General features: G+C 49.0%; 1 protein-coding gene across 1 annotated transcript in view; it reads left to right on the top strand.

Moving 5' to 3' along the window:
* The first annotated feature begins 10,613 nt into the window (after positions 1-10,613).
* The window catches only part of FHIP2B (FHF complex subunit HOOK interacting protein 2B), a 72,350-nt gene continuing 57,393 nt past the window's right edge, over positions 10,614-25,570 (top strand). The window contains exons 1-3 of the mRNA XM_075343053.1: positions 10,614-10,795; positions 13,820-13,898; positions 21,945-22,153. Coding sequence (XP_075199168.1) covers positions 10,751-10,795; positions 13,820-13,898; positions 21,945-22,153 — 333 coding nt within the window. The 5' untranslated portion in view covers positions 10,614-10,750. The remainder of the gene's footprint in view (positions 10,796-13,819; positions 13,899-21,944; positions 22,154-25,570) is intronic.

The raw sequence follows: 25,570 nt of genomic DNA, 5'->3' as shown, positions 1-25,570 counted from the left end.
CAGGTAATAAGTGCAAAGTAGGAGATTCTTAAAGAAATAATAACTGTGAGAGCCAGAATTCTTGGTGATTGGTAGGTGATCATATACTTTTTTGATGCAATAAAATGTAATTAATTATTAAAAAATCATACAATGTGATTTTTTGGAGTTTTATTTTGGGTATTCTGTCACAGTTGAAGGGTACCTACGATAAAAATTACCTCTCAATTCTTTGTAGGTGGGGAAAGCTTGCAAAACTGGCAGAGGATCAAATACTTATTTTCCCCACTGTACATGTCCACAAAATCTAACCTTGAATAGTGGCTGGTGTTGATGTTGATAGTAAACTTTAAACTTGAACATGAAGTAAAACAATAGTAGTCATTTTTTTAAGGGGTCATGTAGCGGTATAAATTAGATTTACATGAGTGACAATTGACAATATAACATAACACTCATTTAAGAAGAGTCCACTTACGGCCCTTTTGAATGATCTGATTTCCACTAACTAGCGTTGATCATCATTATAGCCTATTGATTGGCTCTAGTTTAATGGCACATTTACAGTATAAGCTAACCAAACTTCAAATAACTTTCCAGAATAGGCTGTTATTCATGTTGTAAAGTGATCATTGGTAAAATACTAGAGGGGAGATATGTATCGCCGAGGTTAATAACCTCGGTGATGTGAATCCGGAGGTATGCTCCAGTATACCAGGTACTGAGAGGACTAAACAGGCTTTAACAGGGATGGGTTCATTTTGTGAACACCTAAAGAGATGGGTGGGGCGGCTATTCACCATATCTCCACCTTTAGGGTGTGGGCCAGCAGGTAAAATGGAGGCTTCTGGAGTCACTAGGGGTGTTCTGTGTATGGATGTAACAGACCTCCATAGCTGTGCTCTGATTGTCAGTAGAGCAGAACCCTGTACCTGAGCGGGAGTACCCCGCAGCCACATGGACTTGGAATTTTCATGTTTGTACCTTTGCGCCGGAAAATGTTTTAAGTTTATTCCTGTGGAGCGGTTTATAAGAATTAAATAGACCAGCCAGGGATTTATATAGAAACACTTCCTGTGACTACCTCAACCAGCTATCAAGAAAGTGAGCAAATCCTTAAGGCCCTGTTACACGGGACGATATATCGTGCGATCGCATAAGCACCCGCACCCGCCCCCGTCGTTTGTGCGTCACAGGCAATTTGTTGCCCGTGTCGCACAAAGTCGTTTACCCCCTGTCACACGTACTTACCTCCCGAACAACCTTGCTGTGGGCGGCGAACAACCTCTTCCTGAAGGGGGAGGGGCGTTCAGCATCACAGCGACGTCACACAGCGGCCACCCAATCAAAGCGGAGGGGTGGAGATGAGCGGGACGTAACATCCCGCACACCTTCTTCCTTCCGCATTGCCGGCGGGACGCAGGTAAGCTGTGTTCATCATTCCCGGGGTGTCACACCGAGCGATGTGTGCTGCCTCAGGAACGACAAACAACCTGCATCCAGGAATGTGACCGACTTTATAAAAATGAACGACGTGTCAATGAGCAACGATAAGGTATTTTTGCTAGTTCACAGTCGTTCGGAGGTGTCACACGGTACGACATCTCTAACGATGCCAGATGTGCGTCACGAATTCCGTGACCCCGACGACATATCGTTAGATATATTGTACCGTGTAACTCCGTCTTTACAGTGTGTATATGAGGAATAACACTATTTGTGGCCATTGTATGTCTGGTAGCCTACATATTTTTTTTTACAGATTTTCTCTTCTACAGCCTATTTCTCTCAATTTGCAATTGACTCTGTGCTGGGGGGTGGGAGATTAGCTGCTATGGATGGCTCCCATTCACCGCTCAGGAAACAAATAGAAGCAGCAGCATGAAGAAAATTACACAGCAGAACTGAGCAGTGGAAGGCCGGGGCCACATGGGGACTACTGCGATCCTCGCATGACACTCGGCTCACGCTGGCAGCACAGCGGGAGCCGAGTGTCATTCGAGTGTCATTGCAACGGAGGTCCGATCATGCGATCGAAACACAGCTGCGGGGGGTGGTCCGGCACTGAGGAGTGGAGGGAGGGATTTATCTCCCTCTCTCCTCCATTGCCGGCTATTGCCATTCTTGCTCTGCACTCGCATAACACTGATGTAATGCGAGTGCAGTGCGATGTCTCTCTCACCCTATATACTTGAATGGGTGCGAGAGAAAGAGGATCGCATTGCACCCACAGCATGCTGCGACTGTTTTCTCAGTCCGATTAGGGCTGAGAAAATAATCGCTCATCTGTGCTGGCACATAGAGTAATATTGGTCCCAGTGGAATGCGATGTTTTATCGCATTCCACTCGCTCCGATTTTCATACCGTGGGTCTTAGGTCTAATTGTGAATCCAGCTCTAAAGTGAGGTAGGAGACTTGTAGGAAAGCTCAGCGTGACCTTTCTGTGCCTTTTTCTGTTTTGTTTCATTTTTTTCACTTTTCTCCTCACTTCTCCACTAAAGAAAATAATAAAAGGTGTAGGACATGTTCAATAACTGGAGGAGGACATCATTGTCAGAAGAATAGATGGAACAAGGGGAAGAAGAAGGACAGCTCGATACAATCAAACAGCAGAGAAGACCTTGGTGGACCTATTTAGGCTGCACAACATCGATCCTAATACAGATTGTTCATCCATCAAGTCACCATGGCTTGAGATCGAGATGACAGCCATCTTATATTCGCCTACTCTATTAATTTATGCAAAGTTTGTTGAAGGTACAGTTCCCATATGAGGCCCTCAAGCAAATATCTTTATTATCTTTATTATCCCATTTTCATAAAAAAAAGGCTTTTACACGGACTTAATGCAAACTGTATAGGAAGGAATGATCGTTAATGGGATGATTTGATCCCCATACAATTTGCATATTCAGAACGATACATTTTTTAGACTGTGAAATAAAAACATGCAATCATTTGAGGAAAAAGCACTTTGCTCATTAATTCGTAATTTCTGACCATTGATCAGGAGCAAACATTTTAACAAATGCTTAGTGTAATATGGCCTCAGCTGGATCTTCTATCCAACAGCCCATCCTAAACTAAACATCCCTATGTCTTTTAGCCGGTCTTCTTATGACATGGTTTGAAGAACTTCTACCATCTTGGTTGTTCTTCTCTGGACTTTCTCCAATATATCGATGTCTTTCTTGAATTGGAGCTCCCTGAACTGTACACAGTATTCCAGGTGGGGTCTGACCAGGGCACAGTATAGGGGAATAATCGCCTCTCTTCATCTAGAGTCAATGCTTGTCTTGATACATCCCAGAATTGTGTTGGCCTTGTTAGCTGAAGCTCTGCATTGTTGGCTCTTGTTGAATTTGGGATCTACTCTTATGCCCATTCCTTTTCTCCGGTGCTATCACCTAGTTCTATTCCTCCCATACTATATATGCATTTTACATTTCTCTTACCTAGATGTAGGACTTTGCATTTGTCCCTGGTAAACACCATTCTGTTCTCCTCGGCCCATTGCTCGAGTGTCTAGATTTTTTTTTTAATCCGCTCACTTTCCTCTCTAGTGTTGGCTACTCCTCAAATCTTAGTATCATATGCAAATTTTATGAGTTTCCCAATAATTCCGTTATCCAGATCATTTATAAAGATATTAAACAGCACTGGCCCCAGGACAGAGCCTTGCGGCCCCCGTTTTTTACTTTCCTCCAGTTTGATGTGCAGATATTTAGTATTACTTGTTGCACCCGATCAGTAAGCCAGTTGTGAACCCATCTAACTGTTTTTTTGTCAATTCCATACGTGATAATTTTTTCAATGAGGATGTCATGTGATACTTTATCGAATGCCTTAGTGAAGTCAAGGTTTACTATATCCACTGGTCCAAACATTCATTGACTTTGTTGTAGAAGGAAATCAGGTTGGTGTGAGAAGATTTATTGTTCATAAAGCCATGCTGGATCTGGTTGATTAATGCCTTCAGATCGAGATACCTAAGTAAATGTTCCTTGACAATTTGCTTGAAAATGTTTCTTCTATCGAAGTCAGGATACTGGCCTGTAATTCCCTGGATCCTCCTTTTTCCCCTTTTTGTAGATAGGAACCACATTTGCCCTTTTCCAATCTAGATGGACCTCTCCTGTTGCCAGTGACTTATTGATGCGGTACTATTATTTCATCAGCTATTTCTTTCAAGACTCTAGGGTGTAAATCGTCTGGACCTTGGCTAAATGTTCCAATATCAATCCTTTGCTTATTGTCAGCTTGGACTCCTCCTGACCGTCACTTCTAATATGATTAATGTTAATGGTTGCATTCGTTTTTGGGAGAAGACGGATACAAAATACGAATTTAGTATCTCCACCGGCTGTTCCACCTTGTTGAACATTTCACCTTTTTGATTCTGCAGGACTCCAATAGTCTCTTTCACTTTTTTCTTTTGCTTTTAACATACCCCCAAAATCCTTTTACCTTACTCTTGGCCTCTTTTGCAATCCTCAATTGGTGTTCAGCCTTAGCTCCTTTGACCCTTGTCTTGCAGAGTCTGCAAACTGCCTTGTATTCTTGGTATAATCCCCAACTACCACTTGTATGTTTCCTTTTTTCTTTTTAGCAGGTGATGTAATTTTTTGGTCATTCCTCCCATCCTGGTTTCTTCAGATCTTTTCCCTTTATCTTCCTTTTAGGTATTGTTAGTTCTTGTGCTTTAAGGATTTCCTTATGGAAGATTTCCCATTCTTCGTGTGCAGTTTTGTGCTTAAGAATTATGTGCCATGTAATTCTACCAATCTTTGCCTTTAGGTTCTTGAAGTTCACTCTGCTAGTCAAGCCTTGAAGTCTGTGTCTTCTCAGGTTTCTGAAAATGATTGCCATAATCAACTTCTGTAGGGTGCGGTGAGACGTGAGGCTGAAACATTGCCCAGCAAGACAGTTGCTACAGGATTAGGATTGTGAAAGACGCTATAGGGATAAGCCTCTGTACACTGTGAGAATAGTTTTAGACTTTTTAATCACATTTTGATTGAAAGTCTAAAGCGGGCTTTACATGTTGCGACATCGGTAACGATATATTGTTGGGGTCACGTCGTTAGTGACGCACATCCGGCGCCGTTACCGACATCGCAGCGTGTAAACCCTAGGAGCGACGATCACCGATCGCAAAAACATCAAAAATCATTGTTCGGTGACACGTCGCTCCTTTCCATAATATCGTTAATGCGGAAGGAAGGAGGTGGGCGGGATGTTATGTCCCGCTCATCTCCGCCCCTCCACTTCTATTGGCAGGCCGCTTAGTGATGTCGCGGTGACGTTGCGGTGACGTCGAACGCACATCCCCCTTGAGGGAGGGATTGTTTGGCGGTCACAGCGACGTCTCCGACCAGGAATGTGCATGTGAAGCTGCCGTAGCGATAATGTTCGCAACAGCAGCGATCACCAGATATCGCACGTACGACGGGGGCGGGTGCTATCGCGCTCGACATCACTAGCCGATGCTAGCGATGTTGCAGCGTGTCAAGCCCGCTTTAGATTGTGAATTTCTTCACCCAAGCTTCAAAAACAAAAAAAGGGCAGCATGCCAAACAAAAAAGTACACAAGTTCACATTATATTGCAAGTCCTCAAAAAAAGTGGAAGGGAACCCAACAAACTTTCCTAAAAGGGTAGTCCAATATCGTAAGTAGGGGATGACTTTGTGCTGCCCCAGCGCAGACCGGGGTGCTCGGATCCGGGGTGGTCGTGGCTCACGGGGTCCGGACCCGGGCTTGGCAGACACTCCGATCCTTGAAAGGGGATTATTTACAGGGGAGAAGTTTGTGGCGCCATCTGCGGGTTGCGGTAATGGGAGTACCACTGCTGCTGGAAGGAGTACCAGGGCAGATGATATGGAGCAGCAAGGTGTAGGGAAGGCCTCGGCTTCTGGGGTATTGGTCGGATATTTGGGAGCGCAGGGTGCAGAGGAACCACTGTACTCACTGTGGGTAGTCGTGGTGCAGGATGAGGATTATAAAGCAGACACTCACACTGAAGATAAACCAAAGTCTCTGTGCATTACAGTCACTACGGGGGAGCCCGTCCAGGTGTCCACTCCCACCGGTGTCACTTGGTAATCCGGAGCCGCCTCCATGCACAATTTAGTTCTCTGTGTGGCCCCTTGGCTTGAACCTGTGGGGGCCCCGCTCACTATATTTAGTGTAGCTGTGCTCTTGATGCCTGTCACTTAGGATTTTAGTGGCCCGCTTTACTGGAAAGCCTATCTCGTACGGTGTGCTGTAGCCTTCAATCTCTGAGCCCTTAAGGAAGTTCATAAAGATACTCTCCCTCCCAGGTTAATTATTAGGACATTGCATCGGCTCCTGACCTAGGGTCCTGTACCCCATTGTGCTTGGTACCAGTCAGTTCTTTTGGGTTTCTGATGCCGACAGTGCTCCTAGACTATGTCCGTTGAACCCTTCTCCAATGTCTCTGCCACCAGTCCCCAACTCCTCTGGTCCCGGACCACCGTCTGCGACCCAACCTCAGTCTAGTTCCCCGGGAGCTACTACTCCAGCTCCTCACTCTTTGAGGGCTTTCACTACTCTGCCCTTCCTTCCTCCCACCAGTCTGCCTGACCCCTAGGTGGGTGGCCCTATTCCAGCTTAACCAACCCACTTGGGTGTCTGACAGGGATGATGTGAGGTGTGATTGGGATTTGTGGTGCTGATGGTAGTGACACCGGTTTCTTAGGAACCTGGAACCATGGGGGGTAGGCCCTACACCCTGGATGACAGGATGCAGTTCCCTGTGGCACCCTGATATACTCTGGGGTGCCACAACTTTCTGATCTTAGTCAACATCTGACCACTGTTACCAATACTGATCTCAAGAATAGGGCTTTGAACAAGGTTGGGCATGTGCACCTCCATTGGGCCCGCCGGAAATAGCCAGGTGGTTTTCGGTACTCTCATTAAGAAGGAATGGAGCGGAGGTGGGCATGTTCAATCTCCACTCCATACAGATGGGCACTTAAGAGCCCTGTTCTCAGGAACTGTGGGGTCTCAGATGATGAACCTCAAGCAATTGAGAAGTTTTTAAGGTTCCAAACTGGGCACAATCCATTTAACAAAACACCACATTATAGCCCCCAGTTCATAGCTGTAGGACTAACCTGTGCCACTTTATTGTAGACAAGTGACATACACTTGGGTACATCTCCACTTTATCACCTGTAATTGCTTTGATCTTAGTAGAGCTGTCATGTCAATGTGGCTGCTCCACTCAGATCACAGTACTGAGCAACGAACAAAGGTCTGAGCACCAACACTGCGGCGGTGATTACATCCAGTGATGTGTACTCACATGTATCATTGCAATTACTGGTGAGCGCTCACCAGGTCTAGGCACCAGAACTACAACATAAACCCCATCTTTTAGAAAACTCTAGGTTAAAAAGGAAAAATTAAAATTTTTTTTTTACTTGATTTGTAGTAGCAAAACCTATATAAAAAAAGTATTCAAATCTACATTTTATTCATTTTAATAAAAAAAAAATGTGCTTTTAGTGCAAGTTACTTTTTTTATGTGGATGCTTCTACCAGGAAAATCCCCCCCAAAAAAGTTTAAGATGGTGTTCACTTTCAGATTTTTTTACACTGATTTTTATGGCCGAAAAATCCACATCTAAAAAACGCTTCTAAAAGACACTTTATTTTTGGAGTAGTTTAGTAAAAACAAGCATCTTTTATGCCGTTGTGACTTAGTTTTTGCTTTTTTATATATATATATATATATATATATACACATACAGTACAGACCAAAAGTTTGGACACACCTTCTCATTCAAAGAGTTTTCTTTATTTTCAGGACTGAAAATTGCAGATTCACATTGAAGGCATCAAAACTATGAATTAACACATGTGGAATGAAATACTTAAAAAAGTGTGAGACAACTGAAAATATGTCTTATATTCTAGGTTCTTCACAGTAGCCACCTTTTGCTTTGATTACTGCTTTGCACACTCTTGGCATTCTCTTGAAGAGCTTCAAGAGGTAGTCACCGGAAACGGTTTTCCAACAGTCTTGAAGGAGTTCCCAGAGATGCTTAGCACTTGTTGGCCCTTTTGCCTTCACTCTGCGGTCCAGCTCACCCCAAACCATCTCGATTGGGTTCAGGTATGGTGACTGTGGAGACCAGGTCATCTGTCGTAGCACCCCATCAGGCTCCTTCTTAGTCAAATAGCCCTTACACAGCCTGGAGATGTGTTTGGGGTCATTGTCCTGTTGAAAAATAAATGATGGTCCAACTAAACGCAAACCGGATGGAATAGCACGCCGCTGCAAGATGCTGTGGTAGCCATGCTGGTTCTGTATGCCTTCAATTTTGAATAAATTTCCAACAGTGTCACCAGTAAAGCACCCCCACACCATCACACCTCCTCCTCCATGCTTCACGGTGGGAACCAGCCATGTAGAGTCCATCCGTTCACCTTTTCTACAAAGACACGGTGGTTGGATCCAAAGATCTCAAATTTGGACTCATCAGACCAAAGCACAGATTTCCACTGGTCTAATGTCCATTCCTTGTGTGCTTTAGCCCAAACAAGTCTCTTCTGCTTGTTGCCTGTCCTTAGCAGTGGTTTCCTAGCAGCTATTCTACCATGAAGGCCTGCTGCACAAAGTCTCCTCTTAACAGTTGTTCTAGAGATGAGAAGGTGTGTCCAAACCTTTGGTCTGTACTGTATAAATATATATATATATATATATATATATATATATATAGCGAATTTTTGTATGTATTTTTAATCGCAATGTGGTGTAGCAATAGTGTGGCTTATGTTGCATTTCCACTGCAAATAATACAATTTACGTTCAGAAAATGCTCCAAAAAATTGACATGATGCTATGTTTAACATACGTTAAAAAGGGTGCCGAAAAAAAAAAAAAACGCGCACTATAGGTGTGTTTTTATATTCAAACGAATGGGGAGTTTGGTGCGAGCAGAATTCAGGCATTATTTTGATGTGGTATTTTGGTGCACAATCTGAGCCTAAAAACAGGTAAAATTAAACAAAAAAAACCCAACCTGTGAACAAATCCTTAGGGTACGCTTACGCAACATTAGTTTCATGTGGTTTTTGAGCCAGTTTGCTCCAGAAAAAAAACCCCAAAACACATTAGTGCTGTTTAGAAAATACTTTATTTGATAATTTAATAATTTGATAAACTACATTGCTGTTATGTTTAGATTTGTTTATCATTTTTTAACCTTTTCACCAGGGGCGAACAAAGAAATCATGGGGCCCCATAGCAAAATGTCTGAATACCCCCCCCTCCCCCGATAAAAAAAAAATAAATATCAACATAATAATCATCATAAGGAAAGGAGAGCAAGCGAGTTTTTTAAAGCGCATAAATACATGATTTAAGTATAAGACAAATATGTGGGCCAATCGTTATCACATAGGGTATATCACCAGATTATAACATTATAGTCCATGGCAAGTCCAGGATTTTTAGCCCGTATATGGATCCTGCCAGGGCAGGGATCATACCCTTCTGTGCCGATGATGGGTTCAGATGGCGTAATGCTGGAGTTCACAGGTGGTCAAAGGAAGGTGGCCCCAGGGCTGCCCGACGTACGTTTCGATAGACGTGAAATTTCTTCTTCAGGGGATGGCATGTTTGTCTTATACTTAATCAGGGTTTTCTTTGATTCTTTGGTCTATATATGTTTCACTGTGTGTATAATCTATTGACAGTGCCTTACACATGATAGAGATATCCCATAACAAAGATCCCCTGATTTTGTATATTGAATTGATCATCCTCTAATACTGGGGGTTCAGTGTTTTATATGGATGTAACATCCGGATTGGTCTAGGCTCTTTTATCACTCTTTACCAACTTTTACAAGACTTGTCACCTTAATGTTTAATAAATCATGTATTTATGCGCTTTAAAAAACTCGCTTGCTCTCCTTTCTTTAATATGATTACGAGTTTGTGCTACCCGTGTGGCCCTTGGACTTATAGGACCCCCAGGAAATTTTTGAGTATGGTTTTCTGGAATTTTGCTCTAATAATAATCATCATACAGAGAGTTCCCTGCTATTTTTAGGCTGGGAAGGGCCAAATAACCATGGGTCTTCCCAGCTTGATAATATCAGCCCCCAGCTGTCTGCTTTACCTTTGCTGGTTATCAAATATAGGGGGAGCCCCAAGCTGATTTTTTTTTTGTTTCTGTTCACAGCAGCATACAGAGATGATCTTTCCCATGCAATAAAGCTTGGTGATGGGGTGCACTGCAGCCTTTCAACAAACTTTATTAGTAGGAACAGCACCTCAACTTTATGACAGCTGGAACCGCAGAAAAACAACTATCACCTGAAAAGTCTAAAATTGTAGATCCAAGAATTTGGATGACAAGAATCAATATTTTTTAGGTTGCTTTTTTTTCCTTCAACCCCCACAATAATGGTTGGCCCGATCATAACGCCACTTGTGCTGTAAATAAGCTGGAATTGCCCCACAGCCATAATGGGCGCCACCCAGCTTTCCCAGGAGCAGATAAGCAGCTCTGCAGCCATGGAAATGCCCTTTAAGTAGTAATAAAGTGTCTATGAGCAGCGGCCATTATTATTTTGTACCGGGCGGGACCGTGGGCGGAGATAGGAGGGGAGGGACGGGGAAATAGTCAGGAAATCCCGGTGACCGGACTCGGCCTGACTGGGAGTAATGGGCCGCTGTACTAGGAACACTGGGGCCGGCTGCGGATAATGGCGCTCAGGGAATAAGTGAGGATGTGGGGCCGGCTCGGGGCTCTCCTGCAGCAGGTCGTGGAGCCGGTGAGTGACGGGAATAACCGGCTGAGTGCGGCCCCGGGACCGACGTGTCATCCGGTCTGTGCTACGTCACAGTCCCGGGGCCGCCCGGTAATACAAGGTCATGTGACTGCAGGACGGCGGCGGCGACGTGTCAGTGTGCGGTGAACTACTAGTCCCATCCCGCAGGCTAGGACATAGACAAACTGCCATTTACAGTGTGCGCCCCCATATACACTGCCATACACAGTGTGCGCCCCCCATATACACTGTCAGCCACAGTGTGCGCCCCCATATACACTGCCAGCCACAGTGTGCGCCCCCCATATACACTGCTGGACGCGGTGTGCACCCTCATATACAGTGACGGACAGTGTGCACCCCCCATATTCACTGTCAGACACAGTGTGCGCCCCCCATATACACTGTCACCCACAGTGTGCGCCCCCCATATATACTGCCACCCACAGTGTGCGCCCCCCCATACACACTGCCCCCCACAGTGTGCACCCCCCTATACACTGTCAGCCACAGTGTGCGACCCCATATAAACTGCTAGCCACAGTGTGCGCCCCCCCCATACACACTATCAGCCACAGTGTGCCCCCCCCCATACACTGTGAGCCACAGTGTGCGCCCCCCATATACACTGTCAGACACAGTATGTGCACTCATATACACTGTCAGGCACAGAGTGTGCACTCATATACACTGCTGGACAAGGTGTGCACCCTCATATACAGTGATGGACAGTGTGCACCCCCCATATACACTGTCAGCCACATTGTGCGCCCCCCATATACACTGCTGGACACGGTGTGCACCCTCATATACAGTGACGGACAGTGTGCGCCCCCCATATACACTGTCAGCCACAGTGTGCGCCCCCCATATACACTGTCAGCCACAGTGTGCGCCCTCATATACACTGTTGGACACGGTGTGCGCCCCCCATATACACTGTCAGCCACAGTGTGCGCCCTCATATACACTGCTGGACACGGTGTGCGCCCCCCATATACACTGTCAGCCACAGTGTGTACACTCATATACACTGCTGGACACGGTGTGCACCCTCATATACAGTGACGGCAGTGTGCACCCCCCATATACACTGTCAGACACAGTGTGCGCCCCCCATATACACTGTCAGCCACAGTGTGCGCCACCCCATACACACTACCAGCCACAGTGTGCGCCCCCCCCTATACACTGCCAGCCACAGTGTGCGCCCCCCCTATACACTGCCAGCCACAGTGTGCGCCCCCCATATACACTGCCAGACACAGTGTTCGCACTCATATACACTGCTGGACACGGTGTGCACCCTCATATACACTGTCAGCCACAGTGTGCGCCCCCCATATACACTGCCAGCCACAGTGTATGCACTCATATACACTGCCGGACACGGTGTGCACCCTCATATACACCGCCGGACACGGTGTGCACCCCCATATACACTGCCAGCCACAGTGTGCGCCCCCATATACACTGCCAGCCACAGTGTGCGCCCCCATATACACTGCCAGCCACAGTGTGCGCCCCCCATATACACTGCCAGCCACAGTGTGCGCCCCCCATATACACTGCCAGCCACAGTGTGCGCCCCCCATATACACTGCCAGCCACAGTGTGCGCCCCCCATATACACTGCCAGCCACAGTGTGCGCCCCCATATACACTGCCAGCCACAGTGTGCGCCCCCCATATACACTGTCAGCCACAGTGTGCGCCCCCCATATACACTGTCAGCCACAGTGTGTGCCCCCCATATACCCCGCAGCCACAGTGTGAGCCCCCCATATACACTGTCAGCCACAGTGTGCGCCCCCCATATACACTGTCAGCCACAGTGTGCGCCCCCCATATACACTGTCAGCCACAGTGTGCGCCCCCCATATACACTGTCAGCCACAGTGTGTGCACTCATATACACTGCTGGACACGGTGTGCACCCTCATATACACTGTCAGCACAGTGTGCGCCCCCAATATGCACCGCCAGCCATAGTGTGCGCACTCATATACACTGCTGGACACGGTGTGCGCCCTCCTATACACTGTCAGTCAGAGTGTGCGCCCTCCTATACACTGTCAGTCAGAGTGTGCGCCCTCCTATACACTGTCAGTCACAGTGTGCGCCCTCCTATACACTGTCAGTTACAGTGTGCGCCCTCCTATACACTGTCAGCCACAGTGTGCGCCCTCCTATACACTGTCAGCCACAGTGTGCGCCCTCCTATACACTGTCAGCCACAGTGTGCGCACTCATATACACTGCTGGACACGGTGTGCACCCTCATATACACTGTCAGCACAGTGTGCGCCCCCCATATACACTGCCAGCCACAGTGTGCGCACTCATATACACTGCTGGACACGGTGTGCACCCTCATATACACTGTCAGCACAGTGTGCGCCCCCAATATGCACCGCCAGCCATAGTGTGCGCACTCATATACACTGCTGGACACGGTGTGCGCCCTCCTATACACTGTCAGTCACAGTGTGCGCCCTCCTATACACTGTCAGCCACAGTGTGCGCCCTCCTATACACTGTCAGCCACAGTGTGCGCCCTCCTATACACTGTCAGCCACAGTGTGCGCCCTCCTATACACTGTCAGCCACAGTGTGCGCCCTCCTATACACTGTCAGCCACAGTGTGCGCCCTCCTAGACACTGTCAGCCACAGTGTGCGCCCTCATAGACACTGCCGGACACGGTGTGCGCCCTCATAGACACTGCCGGACACGGTGTGCGCCCTCATAGACACTGCCGGACACGGTGTGCGCCCTCATAGACACTGCCGGACACGGTGTGCGCCCTCATAGACACTGCCGGACACGGTGTGCGCCCTCATAGACACTGCCGGACACGGTGTGCGCCCTCATAGACACTGCCGGACACGGTGTGCGCCCTCATAGACAGTGTCCCCTTTATTCTTACGGTCGTGAGTGTTCCAGAGGCCGGACCCCACAGATCATAAAGTGACGTCTCCTGTGAGTTGGGTACATACATTGTAGTAACAGTCTTGTTCTCTTCCAGCGGGAGTCGGCTCAGGACCTGCTGCAGAGCTTCATACATCACTGGAAAGGGGTGACCCAGTACTACCTGGAGACCACCGGTGAGACCCCACCACTGATACTGCCTGTAAACCCTTAAAGGGGCTGTCTGTAAAGATCATTATTGCTCCAGGGGTTCAGAGGCGCAGAAAAAACCTCAAACCAAGCTGCTACTGACAGTTCCAGGATCCAGTTGCGCCGGATGAAGGACGAACACTGGAACCGGATGGGGGGGGGGGACTTGGTGGTAAGGTTTTTTTTGCCCCCCTGAGCCCTTGGAGCCATAGTCTTCAATACATCGTACCTGTTTAGTTAGCCGGGGCGATGGCCCAACATCTGACTACTTTGCCTCCTTTTTCTGCTTCTCATAGAGCCAGCGTTTGCAGTGGGGGGAGAGGAGGAGCATTCACTATTAATAATAATAATTAATAATAATTAATATTATTAGTATTTATTATTATTATTTATTTCTGCATGAAATCTGCACCTTCTGTAAAAAAAAATACATGCGCTTTAGGGGATTTGTTTTTTTGCTATATGTTTTTTTTAATTTTTTTTATTATTTTTTTTTATTTTTTTTTATTGAAGTCAATGGGAGGAAGGCATAAAGAAATGCAGGAAAAAAAAAATGCACCAACAATTGCCATGCTGCAGATTATTTTCTACGCCAAATCTGCAAGGAGAAAAGAAGCAACGTGGGCACAGCACTTCAGGAATCTCATGGACTTTGCTGGCTTCAGGATAGGCATGCCAATTTTGGTGCAGATAGTCAAAAAACATCAAAAACTGCATAAAAAAATGCACCATGTGCACATAGCCTTATACTTTTATATTACACCTTTTTAAAGGGAACCGGTCACCAGTTTTTCTTTGTCGCTCCATTGGGAGACCCAGACAATTGGGTGTATAGCTTCTGCCTCCGGAGGCCACACAAAGTATTACACTTTAAAAAGTGTAACCCCTCCCCTCTGCCTATACACCCTCCCGTGCCTCACGGGCTCCTCAGTTTTATGCTTTGTGTGGAAGGAGGCACACATCCACTCATGCATTCCCATTTTAGTCAGCAGCAGCTGCTGATGTTATCGGTTGGAAGAAAAGAGGGCTCCCACGGGGCCCCCGGCATGCTCCCTTCTCACCCCACTATGTCGGCGGTGCTGTTAAGGTTGAGGTACCCATTGCGGGTACGACGGCCGGAGCCTCATGCCGTATTTCCTTCACCATCCCTTGAGGGCTCTGGGAGAAGTGGGATCCTGAGCGGTCATCCAGGTACTGGGACCGTGCTCCCTCCGCAGCCCCTGTGTGGAATCTGCCGGACCGGAGTATTTTCGTTATCAGGGACCGGGCCCTGCATCTGTCAGGTACTCTGTGTCCCCATGGGGACGGTTCATGGAGCACCTGGCACCCGGACGCTGCAAGGCCGTGAAAGCCGGGGGACTTCCGCGCCGACCGCGCCTGTTTGTCGGCCGCGGTCATAAATTTAGTCCCCGGCTTCAGTTGCGGCCTACTTGCAAATCTCGCCCCCGGACCTGTCTGTCAGGGTAGGGGCGGGACAGCCGACCGGACGCTGCCTGGGACACACAGCGGCTGCTGATCCGTGAAAGCCGGGGGACTTCCGCGCCGACCGCGCCTGCTTGTCGGCCGCGGTCATAAATTTAGTCCCCGGCTTCAGTTGCGGCCTACTGGCAAGACTCCCGCCCCCGGACCTGTCTGTCAGGGTAGGGGCGGGACAGCCGTCCTGACGTCGGCAGTGAGGGCCGGAGCATCCTGTATGCTTCCTCCCCCCTCTTTGATCACAATAGGGACCCCAGATTCCCGCACTTTTTCCTGGTGCCGCCCACCGCTCCACTCCCCCTCTGAGAGCTCCAGCAGCCATTTTTTTTTTACTGAGCTGGAGAATCATCAGGAAAGAGCTCTTCACCGCTGGGAGACCTAGAGCAGGGAATCTGGAGGACACACACGCCGCTTTTTAGCGGTCGGTAAGCCACACCGGTCATCCGGTGCCGGTCCCCCTGGGTTGCCTGAATAGATACGTATTATATATCTTTATATATATATATCTCTGTTCGGCCGGGCTGTATACTCTTCCCTTATACCCTCTGTGATCACTCTCCTGGGACACAACAGCATGTCGTCCACAAGGAGCAAGAGCGCTAGGGCACAGGGTTTCTTTGCGACCTGTGCCTCTTGTGGGGCTATGTTGCCTGCGGGTTCCACCTACCCTCACTGTGAGCAATGCTCGACCCCTGTTACACTGACTCAACCGGAGCCGCGACCACTTGTGGGCCCCTCGGCTCAGGTAGACCCCCATGCTACCACTGTCCAGGCGGCAGGGACAGAGTTTGCAGTGTTTGCTGAGAAGCCCTTTGAGTCACTTTCACAATCCATGGCTAAGTCTATGGACAAATGGTCTGCCAAGCTGCTAGAAGCCTTGCAGTCCAGACCGGTCCTTACACAGACCCAGGACACTGTTGGATCGGCACCTCCAGGTCCCTCTCGGTCCACGCCACAGCGCGCTCCCGGGGTGGGCTCTAGGTTTCACGTGGAGGACTCCTCCACGGACCACAGCCCCAGACCAGCTAAGCGGGCCCGCTTGGAATCATCAGCTTCATCACGCTGCTCAGGTTCCCGGCTGGAGGACTCGCTGGAGGACGAGGCGGAGGTCGCAGCTCAGGGCTCGGACCATGACGTTGCCCTCAACCTTGATACACCTAAAGGGGACGCCTTAGTAAATGATCTTATCTCGTCCATTAACCAGGTGTTAGATCTATCTCCCCCGCCTCCACCTATAGAGGAGTCGGCTTCTCAGCAGGAGAAACACCAGTTTCGGTTCCCCACACGTACACGGAGTGCGTTTTTCGACCACTCTAACTTCAAGGATGCTGTCCAGAAACCCAGAGCGGTTCCGGACAAGCACTGTACTAAGCGCCTTGCTGACACACGTTACCCCTTCCCCTCTGACGTAGTTAAGGGTTGGGCTCAGTGTCCCAAGGTGGATCCTCCAGTCTCTAGATTGGCGGCTAGATCTGTGGTATCGGTTGCAGATGGCTCATCGCTAAAAGATGCCACTGACAGGCAGATAGAGCTCCTGGTGAAATCCATCTATGAAGCCACGGGCGCGTCCTTTGCCCCGGCTTTTGCAGCCGTGTGGGCACTCCAAGCTATCTCGGCTTGTCTAACCGAGATTAATGCGGTCACACGTACTTCTGCTCCGCAGGTTGCGTCTTGACTTCTCAGGCGTCGGCGTTTTCTTCATACGCCATGAATGCAGTCCTAGACTCTGCTAGCCGTACAGCGGTCGCATCCGCTAATTCTGTGGCAGTCCGCAGAGCCATGTGGCAGACTCGGCTTCCAAGGGATTCCTAACCGGTTTGCCGTTTTCTGGCGACCGATTGTTTGGAGAACGATTGGATGAGAGGGAAAGGACTCCTCCTTACCCCAGTCCAGACCGAAGCGACCTCAGCAACGTAAGATACAATCGAGGTTTCGGTCCTTTCGCCCCTCCGCCAAGTCCCAATCCTTTTCGTCCAATACGCCGGAGAAAGGTCAGAGGAACTCCTACGCGTGGCGGTCTAAGTCACGCCCCCAAAAGGCGGCCGGAGGCGCTGCCTCCAAGGCGGCCTCCTCATGACTCTTGGCATCCTCGAACCGCATCCTCGGTCGGTGGCAGGCTCTCCCGCTCTGAAGACAGAAGGAGTTGTGATTCCCGTCCCCCCTCAGGAACAGGGACGCGGCTTTTACTCCAACTGGTTCGTGGTGCCAAAGAAGGACGGTTCATTCCGTCCCGTTCTGGACCTCAAACTGCTCAACAGACATGTGAGAACCAGACGGTTCAGGATGGAATCTCTCCGCTCGGTCATCGCTTCGATGTCACAGGGAGACTTTCTCGCATCGATCGACATCAAAGATGCTTATCTCCATGTGCCGATCGCACCCGAACATCAACGCTTCTTGCGTTTCGCCATAGAGGACGAACACCTTCAGTTCGTGGCATTGCCTTTCGGCTTGGCGACAGCCCCACGGGTTTTCACCAAAGTCATGGCATCCGTTGTGGCGGTCCTACACTCCTAAGGCCACTCGGTGATTCCCTACTTAAACGATCTCCTAGTCAGGGCACCGTCTCGGGAGGCGTGTCAACACAGCCTTACCGTCGCTCTGGAGACTCTCCAGCAGTTCGGGTGGATCATCAACTTTCCAAAATCCAAGTTGACACCGACCCAGTCATTGGCCTACCTCGGGATGGAGTCTCATACTCAGTCAGCGGTAGTCAAGCTACCACTGGACAAACGGCTTTCTCTGCAAGCAGGGGTGCAATCTCTTCTTCAGAGTCAGTCACACCCATTGAGGCGCCTCATGCACTTCCTAGGGAAGATGGTAGCAGCGATGGAGGCAGTGCCCTTCGCGCAATTTCATCTACGCCCACTCCAATGGGACATTCTCCACAAGTGGGACAAGAGATCGACTTCCCTCGACAAGAATGTCTCTCTTTCCCTGGCAACCAAGACGTCTCTTCAGTGGTGGCTTCTTCCCACTTCTCTATCGCAGGGAAAATCCTCCCTGCCCCCAACCTAGGCTGTGGTCACCACGGACGCGAGCCTGTCAGGTCGGGGAGCAGTGTTTCTCCACCACAGGGCTCAGGGGACCTGGACTCCGAGGGAGTCTTCCCTTCAGATCAATGTTCTGGAGATAAGGGCAGTGTATCTAGCCCTATTGGCGTTCCATCAGTGGCTGGAGGGCAGGCAGATCCGTATCCAGTCGGACAACGCCACTGTGGTCGCCTACATCAATCACCAGGGCGGCACTCGCAGTCGTCAAGCCTTACAGAAAGTACGGCGAATTCTGCAGTGGGTGGAAGCCACAGCATCCACCATCTCCGCAGTTCACAGAGCTCTGGCGGCGGATGCATTAGTACAGGATTGGTCGCAGTTTCAACTACCTTATGTGTTTCCTCCTCTGGCGATGCTACCCAGAGTATTATGCAAGATCAGGTACGACTGCCGCTGCGCCATTCTCGTCGCTCCAGACTGGCCAAGGCGGTCGTGGTACCCGGATCTGTGGCAACTCACGGTGGGTCAACCGTGGGCCCTTCCAGACCGCACAGACTTGCTGTCACAAGGGCCGTTTTTCCATCTGAATTCTGCGGCCCTCAACCTGACTGTGTGGCCATTGAGTCCTGGCTCCTAGCATCGTCAGGGTTATCTCAGAATGTCATTGCCACTATGAGACAAGCCAGGAAACCGACGTCCGCCAAGATCTATTACAGGACTTGGCAGATATTCTTGTCCTGGTGCTCTGTGAATGGGTTTACTCCCTGGCCTTTTGCCTTACCCATTTTTCTTGCCTTCCTTCAATCTGGAATGGACAAAGGTTTGTCACTAAGCTCTCTCAAGGGACAAGTATCGGCGCTCTCAGTATTTTTTCAAAGGCGCCTGGCCAGGCTCCCGCAGGTCCGCACGTTCCTGTAAGGAGTATGCCACATAGTCCCACCTTACAAGCGCCCACCAGAGCCCTGGGACCTTTACAGGGTGCTAACGGCTCTTCAGAAACCACCTTTCGAGCCGCTGCGAGATGTCTCCTTTTCACGTCTTTCGCAGAAGGTGGCATTTCTAGTGGCAGTTACATCACTCCGAAGAGTGTCGGATCTTGCAGCGCTGTCATGCAAAGCCCCCTTCCTGGTTTTTCACCAGAATAAGGTGGTTCTGCATCCTGTTCCGGAATTTCTCCCTAAGGTGGTATCTCCTTTTCACCCAATCAGGATATCACCTTACCTTCTTTTTGCCCTAATCCAATTCACCGATGTGAAAAGGATTTGCACTCCTTAGATCTGGTGAGAGCACTCCGGTTCTACGTGTCTCGCACAGCGCCCCTGCGCCGTTCAGATGCACTCTTTGTACTTGTCGCCGGTCAGCGTAAGAGTTCGCAGGCTTCCAAGTCAACCTTGGCTCGGTGGATCAAGGAACCGATTCTTGAAGCTTACCGTTCTTCGGGGCTTCCGCTTCCTTCGGGGCTGAAAGCCCATTCTACCAGAGCCGTGGGTGCGTCCTGGGCATTGCGGCACCGGGCGACGGCTCAGAAGGTGTGTCAGGCAGCTACCTGGTCTAGCCTGCACACTTTCACGAAACATTATCAGGTGCATACCTATGCTTCGGCAGATGCCAGTCTAGGTAGGCGAGTCCTTCAGGCGGCGGTTGCCCACCTGTAAGAGGGGGCCGTGTCGGCTCTATTTATCGAGGTATTCTTTTACCCACCCAGGGACTGCTTTTGGACGTCCCAATTGTCTGGGTCTCCCAATGGAGCGACAAAGAAGAAGGGAATTTTGTTTACTTACCGTAAATTCTTTTTCTTCTAGCTCCAATTGGGAGACCCAGCACCCGCCCCTGTTCCCTTCGGGCTTGTTGTTCAATTGTTTCTTTGGTTTCAATTCTCCGAACATCCTTCGGATTGAATTTACCTTAGACCAATTTATAAGTTTCCTCCTTCCTGCTCTTGCACCAAAACTGAGGAGCCCGTGAGGCACGGGAGGGTGTATAGGCAGAGGGGAGGGGTTACACTTTTTAAAGTGTAATACTTTGTGTGGCCTCCGGAGGCAGAAGCTATACACCCAATTGTCTGGGTCTCCCAATTGGAGCTAGAAGAAAAGCAAAACAAAATTCCCTTCTTTCACTATGAAACCAAAAGTGTCCCCTTCTGCAGCTCCTTTGCTGCATTCCATGAAGGTGCACCTTGTGCCCTGACTCCCCTTCCAGACCCCAAAAATAACTTTATAAAATTTGGCCATTAGGTATGCTAATGACCTGTGGGGCTCAGATGGGCGTGCTCATTTTCATCTCCTGTCCCTCCTTGTGGCCTTCTTCGCCATCCTCCTTTCATGAGTGACGTGATGACTCCGTCGTCATCATCGAGCACGCTGCTCGGCCAAATCTCGCGTCTGTGCAGTCATTCCCCCGGCTTGCGCATGCACAGTTCGCCCTTGCGCGAGCCGGTGCACTGTTTGCGCATGCGTGAAATTATGGTCGGGTACGAGGATGACACAGGGGACGTCATGCATATTGACGACCATAATCTCTCGCATGCACAATGTGCATGACGTCCCCTGCATCATCCTCGTACCCGACCATGCGCAGACACCGCATCGACTCTCGTGAGGACGAACTGCGCCTGCGCGAGCTGGGGGAATGACTGCATAGACGCGAGATTTGGTCGAGCAGCGTGCATGATGACGGCGGCGCCATCACGTCAATCATGAAAGGAAGATGGCAAAGAAGGCCACAAAGAGGGACAGGAGACGAAAATGACCATGCCCATCTGAGCCCACAGGTCATTAGCATATGTAACGGTCAGGTTTTATAAAGTTATATTCGGGGTCTGGAAGGGGAGTCAGGGCACAAGGCGCACCTTCATAGAATGCGGCCCAGGAGCTGCAGAAGGTGACACTTTTGGTTTCATAGTGAAAAAACTGGTGACAGGTTCCCTTTAAAGCGTACCTATCATTTGCAAAAGTTATTATATATTCTATGTGCTGCTGATCGTTAGGAACCGCAGTCCTGAGACCCCTCTGAAGAGCGCAGCCCTGGCAGTAGTGCACCCTCGGAGCGATGCACGGCTCCGTATAAATCCATGGGTCTATGCACGACTTTCACTGACCGCAGGCTTTCAGCCCACACACTGCTCTATGTGCGTACTCCTACTGGAGCGGTGATTGCAGAAATCACTGAGGTCTTTGCACCCAAATTCCCACTACACTTTTCAGCCCTTTTTGCACTTCGTGTTGCCCAAAATTTTACATTAGCGTACGATAGTGTCTAAAAATGATTATGTCGGCCGTATTTGTGCCAAATTTAGCATTGAAGTGCAACATTTGGTAAATATGGCGTGGCGGAGTTCTAGATGTGGTGCAAATTCCGCCATTTTTTCACAAATTTGGGCTGTCAAGTTATGTTCCTGTGCTCTCTGATTACCGTACGTCCGACCAGGATAAATCCTAGAAATATTTACTTAATTCCCCGTAATAACTGAAGTGATGATGCCGGTGTGAACTGAGCCCTACGCCCGTGTCCATAGGAGTACCTATACGCTACGCTCATGTCTAATACTATATACTTTCCCCGCAGATGAGTCCTGTCCGGCACGTAACACGGACATCCCATGGCGGCTCCGTCAGCTTCTCGACATCCTCGTGTACGAGGAAAATGAATGTGGGAACAGAGAGAATCCAGAGGATGTAAATGGCAGCGGAGGTGTGGACCATACCGGACCCTGCATGGAGTATCTCCTACAGCACAAGATACTGGAAACTCTCTGCACCCTGGCGAAGGCCGAGGTATTAACACATAGATGGGGGAAAAGAGGAAAGGGTAATTAATTATCAGCCAGTCCACCATCGATGTTGAAATGATGGTAGGGAGGAGGAGGATTGCACGGAAATCTGTTCCAGCTGGTTAACTGGAGGAAGCAAGGTCCATGAAGACGAAAGGATATCCTGCTATCCAAAAATACATGGAGGTATCATCATCTGCACATACGACACAGAGGAGCCGGTGCAGCAGAGTCTGCGTGTTAATCAATGAAGATGAAAGGGCATCCAGCAATCCAAAAATTAGTACAAACAGCTATTGCATATTTAAAGTCCATGATGAACAAGAAAAAACGTGATAAAACCACAGATTGGATGACGCGTTTCAGATCAAAAAGGATCAATCAGATTTTTTATCTGAAGTGCGTCATCTGATCTGTGGTTTTATCACTTTTTTTCGTATTCTTCATGCTTTTTAAATATGCAATATACTGTATATAGTTTTTCTTTTTTTTTTTTTTTTACAAATTTTTGGATTGCTGGATGCCCTTTTGTCTTCATGGATTAACTCATGGACCGTGCTGCACCAGCTCCTCTGTGCCGTATGTGCAAATGATGATACCTCCATGTATTTGTGGATTGCTGGATGCCCTTTTGTCCACATGGATTAACACATGGACTCTGCTGCACCAGCTCCTCTGTGCCGTATGTGCAGATGATGATACCTCCATGTATTTTTGGATTGCTCGATGCCCTTTTGTCTTCCTGGATTGACACATGGACTCTGCTACACCAGCTCCTCTGTGCCGTATGTGCAGATGATGATACCTCCATGTATACAGCATCTGGTGGAACAAGACAATGGTTATCTACTAACTGAAATCAACGATTGCTGAGGGTTAGGCCCCTCTCACACAAGTTTTTTGCCGTCAGTCACAATCCATTTCTCAACGGATCCGTCGCAGATTGTGGCTAAACTGATGACGGATCAGTTTTTCGACTGATCCGACTAGCTGGGGGCTAAATAATACTTGGAGCATGCTCAGTTAAAAAAAAAAAAACGGAATTCATCGCCGGATTCCGTCATTTGATGGATTACAACGGATTCTGCGCCCATAGGCTTCCATTCTACCAAACAATGGACAACGATGGATCCGTCGCTGTTCGTTTTTTCGACGTAGACAAAAATTTTTTACTTTGGCCGTCATCTCTGTCCGATGGACAAACATTATTCGACGGACACGTGAGGCCGTCCATCACAGTCCATCGCTAGGACAAGTCTATGAGAAATAAAAGGAATCCGGCGGCATCAGTCGCCGAATCCGTTTTTTTCAAAATTTGACGGATTGTGACTGACTGCAAAAAACTGATTTGTGAAAGGGGCCTTAGATGACGGGTGTCGGAGGTTCCTCTGCGGTGGCTGTGATGTAATGACACGCTTACTGCTCTCGCTTCATCTGAAGGACGGCGTGGTCTGATGGGGCGAGTGCTTGCCACCCAGGATGAGCGTCCCCCTGCACTATTAGTATCATAGTTTCATAGTATCATAGTTTTTAAGGTTGAAGGGAGACTCGAAGTCCATCAAGTTCAACCTGTAGCCTAACATGTTGATCCAGAGGAAGGCAAAAAAAACCCCAATGTGGCAAACAAGTTCCAATGGGGAAAAATTTCCTTCCTGACTCCACATCCGGCAATCAGACTAGTTCCCTGGATCAATACCCTGTCATAAAATCTAATATACATAACTGGTAATATTAAATTTCTTTATCGTTCCTTTGGGAGACCCAAACCATGGGTGTTTAGCTTCTGCCTCCGGAGGACACACAAAGTACTACACTTAAAAGTGTAGCGCCTCCCTCTGAGCTTATACACCCCCTGGTAGCCAGTCCTAGCCAGTTTATTGCTTTGTGTCAGGAGGCATACATCCACACATGCATTCTCATCTGATTTGTTTGACTTTTGGAAAGAGTTTGAAGAAAAGCGGGCCCATGTCTGGACTCCCGGCATGTCCCTTCTCACCCCACTGTGTCGGCGGTGTTGTTAAGGTTGATTTACAAGGCTGAAGCCTTACATGCCGCGCTCCTTCACCATCCCTCCTGGGCTCTGACTTGAAGTGGGAGCCAGCACGGTCTCCATGCCTGGCAGGAGTCCGGTCTACATCCACAGCCCCTTGAGGATTCTGTTGGACCGGAGCACTCATCCCCAGGGACATGGCCTTGCGTCTCAGCAGCTAAGTACCTGAGACGTTTATGTTGGGGGTCCCGGTTCTTTATTGTAAGGGGAGAGTATGCTGTATGTGATTGTTTTAACTTTTTCGGCGGGTTCTCTAGCTTTTGCCTGAGAACCGCGCCGATGGTTCCTGCTTGTCGGCCTCGCCGCTTAAATTTAGGCCCCGGCTTCGCCAGAGGCCTAGTTTCATTTTCCTGCCCTCGCATGTCACTCATGCAGAGGGACAGGTTCGGTTCCTCCCGGCGGCCGTTCTACACAGGGGAGGGACACTCCCCACTGCTGGGGCATCCCTCCTTCCCTGCAGGTCTCTATAGCCCTCCAGTTCCCGCTCTTTTATAGGAACGCCCTCTTCTCAGGCAGAGTTCATTCTGCTCTGGGACATCCTGCATTCTGCATCTCTGCTGAGGTGCTGCGACTGGGGGACCGGGCTTCGGGATCTGGAGGGCACACAACACCGCGCTCAGCGGTCTGGTAAGCCACAGCCGGTCTCCGGTTGTGGACCTCTGTATATTCTCCCTGGGGTTCATTCTCTGCAAAGCCCCCACTCCAGCAGCATGTCTCACACAAGGAGTAAGGCTCCAAAGCTTTATTCTGCATGCACTGCATGTAAGCTCCTGCTGCCTGAGCCGAGCACCTATCCACATTGTGATGTCTGCTCTAACTTGGCGGTGCCACAGCCTGGAGTCTCACCCCCAGTGGTCTCTCAGGCTGCTGCTGCACCTGTGATTGAACCCCCGGCCTGGGTAGAGTCCTTTTCTAGGTCCATATCCCAGTCATTTGCTGAGTCCATGGGGCTTTTGTCCAGGACTTTGATGAATATGCATCAGCCCCCCTCACAGGGTGCCTCTAATACTCTTGACAGAGGACTCCTATCCTCTGACTTCAGTCCATCGGAGCTCACGGAGGATTCATCATCTGATCCCAGACCCCGTCCTTCTAAGAGAAGGCGCAGGGTTTCCTCCCCCTCCCCATCCCACGGCTCTGTCTCAAGAGCTGACTCTCTAGATGAGGAGGATGCCCTCACTGGGGGCTCGGAGGCTATGTATCCCATCGATTTCTCTGAGGGTGACTCAGATCTTAGTGATTTGATTGCTTCTATTAATTCTGTGCTGGATCTCAATCCGCCAGTGTCAGAGGAGCAACTCTCTTTGGCAGAAAAACATCAGTTTACCTCGCCTAAGAGAGTGAAGAGTGTCTTCTTTAACCACTCCAGTT

The sequence above is a fragment of the Anomaloglossus baeobatrachus genome, chromosome 4 (genome assembly GCF_048569485.1).
Source record: "Anomaloglossus baeobatrachus isolate aAnoBae1 chromosome 4, aAnoBae1.hap1, whole genome shotgun sequence".
In the NCBI taxonomy this organism is placed as follows: Eukaryota; Metazoa; Chordata; class Amphibia; order Anura; family Aromobatidae; genus Anomaloglossus; species Anomaloglossus baeobatrachus.
This window is presented reverse-complemented; position numbering and strand designations above follow the sequence as displayed.